Genomic DNA, 3,240 nt, shown 5'->3' with positions numbered 1-3,240 from the left:
AAACTTTGAAAAAAAATAAAGTCCTATGTAGAAGAATATACAGATATTACAAAAAAAAAAAAAATCAGGGCTGGGAGGGAAAATTAAATGTTTCACTCAGATAGGGCATACAGTATATAGTTCAGGGCAACTCTAACACTACTACTCCAGAAAACAAAAGCAAACAGAAGCTGGTATTTGGATGTCTCGGATTAACTATTTCCTAAAGATTTTACTTTACCTGGTATAAGGCTTTACCACCATAGAAAGGCAGGTTTCTTCAATCCTATAAAACTTTCTCCTAAAAATTTAACATTTTTTAAAATCCCAGACATATCTAACGTGCTTTTCTAGTGTACAGTAATACTAAGTTTCCAAATTATATCCATCAGTTAGTGAATCAAGTACTGGTTTGCTGCTTTTCATGTTTTGACTTCAGTCAATTAGTACTAATAATTACTACCAGCACCACTATGTCAAATACAGAATTCTTAAGCTGGGAAGAACTCCACACCTATCACAAACATCTGAACATGGCAAATGTCAATGCTCTGTTTCTAATGAAGAAAAAGGTTCGTAAGTACTTTATCATAATTCTATGAAGAGTAGAATGGAATCACAAATAAGTTTTAGACTGGAAGAATGAACTTAAATTTTGTTTCCTAGCTCTTTCTCCATTCTCAGAATTTTAGGAAAAAAAATGGTGGAGGGTGCATGGAGTGTTTGAGTATAAAATTATGGACTGGAATAGGGTACCTTTTCTCTGTGCCGTCATGTGAAATAATCTGCATGTAAGTAACCTTTGGCGCCAGAATCACAATTAGTTTGGTTCATAAATTGTCTCTTTAGTGATGAAAAACATAGAAGTAAAACAGTGTAGTAAGCTCGGCAACTGAACGTTGTAGGTTTTTTGCAAAAATTCTGGACCAAGAAAACTGTCTTAAAATTGCCTAATCCAAAAGCAGATCTACAATCCCTCTCTAAACCCTTCCATTGTTTCAAAATCTTCATATGCATTTCATGCAAAGATTACAAAAGTATATTACAATCAAAATATTCAACATGTTAAAAATTTTAAAAAGTAACATGATGGGTAAGGTTGTGCATATTATATATGAGCCTTTACAGTATGAGTTCAATTGGAAAGTCAAAGGTGCAAGGTGAACCAATATCAAACTTAGAGGCAGCATGACATGATAGAAAAAAAGCAGGCCTATCTGAAAATGCAGTAAAAGATAGCAAAGTTAAGAGGATGAATGTGACACAATATTCAAACTACTGAGTATTTAAGCATTCTTCAAAGTCTAGAGAACCATCAATTTCTTTTCAAATACTTTTATGAAATCCCTCCCCCATTTTATTTTCTCAAACATGATCCCATAATTCACCTTTTTAAAAATCCCTGAATACATTAAAAATCCTGAATATATTTTCAAGAAATCATCCTCAGTTCCTGGAGGACTGATTTTCATATATATTTAATGCTTTATATTTAATATTTGGGCATACAAAATTCCCTTGAGATATCTTAAATTATCTCAGAGCTGAAAGACTTTAGAAATCACTTACTCCAAACCCTTCTTTTGTGCAGATGAAGAAATCAAGGCCCAGAAATGGGAAGCAACCTAACCAAGGTCACAGGGCCAGTAAGAAACAAAACTGTGGCTTGCATCCAAAAGCTCTCTCAATCTATTGCTCTTTCTACTTTCCAAATCTGCTTCTCGACCTGAACCTCTAACTGTGTGATATTTAATGAATGTAAGAGTGAGTAATGCTCAAAACAGGTAAAGGATAATTGTATTCATTCATGTAAGGATTAGATAGGAAGACTGGAAGAATGAACATGTGGGTGGATGAATATCCTATATAATGTTATTCACAAAATATATCATGTCCCTGTTTTGAAGCACGCAAACCTAGTCCTTGTCACATGTCACAGCAGTCGTTGTTTTCCACTAGACATCAATCTTGGCAGCAAAAAACCCTCTGGTACATCCTGCAGTTTATAGACTTGCCATCACATAGACAAGGAGATTCACCCCTACTCCAATTCCTCTGGCTCCCAAGCCCCTAACTTCCTTGTGTTATACTCTTTACCTGGCTTTAGTGCATCACACTGTAATTCTCACTTCCTTTACACCTATTCGTCTTGAATTTCTTCATTTAGGCCAGGTGCCCTTTCCTAACCTTATGTCTCAGTCAGCCCTCCCCCATTCCACAGGCCCCTCGATCACCGTCTCATTCCTACGTTGCCAAATTTCAACTTTTTCAAACCCCATGGGCCCCTCTCACTTACACAGTGATGTGGCCGGCGCCTCGCACCAATACAGGGTCAGGGGCATATCTCCGCAGATGCTCTTCGCTCACTACCCGAGGTGTAGGCGGCTCTTCCTCCTCCTCTTCTTCCTCCTCCTCTTCCCCGTCTTCTTCTTCCTCCTCATCCTCCTCCTCCTCATCTTCCTCGTCATCATCGGGTCCAGATACCGACGACGACGACGACGGCGACGACGACGACGTTGCTGCTTCTTCTTCCTCCTCCTCCTCCAGTTCCGAGATGGTGTCGAACTCCGCCATGTTGGGCAGCAGGATGCTCATCACGTGACCTCGCGATCGCCGCCACTCTCACGTAGAAGAGTTTGAACCTGCGGAGGTGCTGGAAGAGGAGGGGGAACGAAATGAAGAGAAAAAAGAGGGGGCTAAGGACAGGATTCGAGGAGACGCGCCTGCGTATTCGGGCGGTGTTGGAGGCGGGGGCATTGAAGGAGAGGAGCAAGTTCAGTGTACGCTTGCGCAGCTCCAAGGGGAGGGGGCTGTTAGAGGTGAACTGCTGGGAAATGAGATACCGTGTGCGGTTGCTAATGTTAATACCGATCTTTAGTAGTCTGCTGCTGGTATCCAGGGGACGTATCTTCAGATTTTATTTCCTATTAGTTGATGCTGGGTATTATTACCCCCAGTGTATGCAGGTGAGGGAAAGCATATTCTATAAAAGTGAGGTTAGAGTTTTGCCCACAATATCTCAAGGTGTACACCAATCCCTTACATTGAAACTTCAGTATAAGTTTAAAAGATGCGTCAGAATTTTGCTACAACCCTGAGAAGCAGAGTAAGAATTTTTATTCACAGTTTACTGAAGAGGAAATACCCAGTTACTACTCCTACTCCTACTATGTAATACTTAGGAAGGACAAAGTATCAGAGGCTGTGCTAAGTGCTTGATATGCATATTTCATTTCATTTTCCACAACTCTACGAGGTGTG

At 40.0% G+C, this 3,240-nt stretch overlaps 1 protein-coding gene across 2 annotated transcripts in view; it reads right to left on the bottom strand.

The window, feature by feature from the left end:
• CHIC1 (cysteine rich hydrophobic domain 1) overlaps positions 1 to 2,717 on the bottom strand; it is a 128,385-nt gene extending 125,668 nt beyond the window's left edge. For both annotated transcript variants that reach the window (XM_027767751.1, XM_027767752.1), the window contains exon 1: positions 2,276 to 2,717. In XM_027767751.1, coding sequence (XP_027623552.1) covers positions 2,276 to 2,574 — 299 coding nt within the window. In that variant the 5' untranslated portion in view covers positions 2,575 to 2,717. The remainder of the gene's footprint in view (positions 1 to 2,275) is intronic.
• Between the last annotated feature and the right edge of the window lie 523 nt (positions 2,718 to 3,240).

The sequence above is a fragment of the Tupaia chinensis genome, unplaced genomic scaffold (assembly GCF_000334495.1).
Source record: "Tupaia chinensis unplaced genomic scaffold, TupChi_1.0 Scaffold144586_1, whole genome shotgun sequence".
NCBI lineage: Eukaryota > Metazoa > Chordata > Mammalia > Scandentia > Tupaiidae > Tupaia > Tupaia belangeri.
Note: the sequence above shows the minus strand (reverse complement) of the source record. Positions and strands in the feature narration are given on the sequence as shown.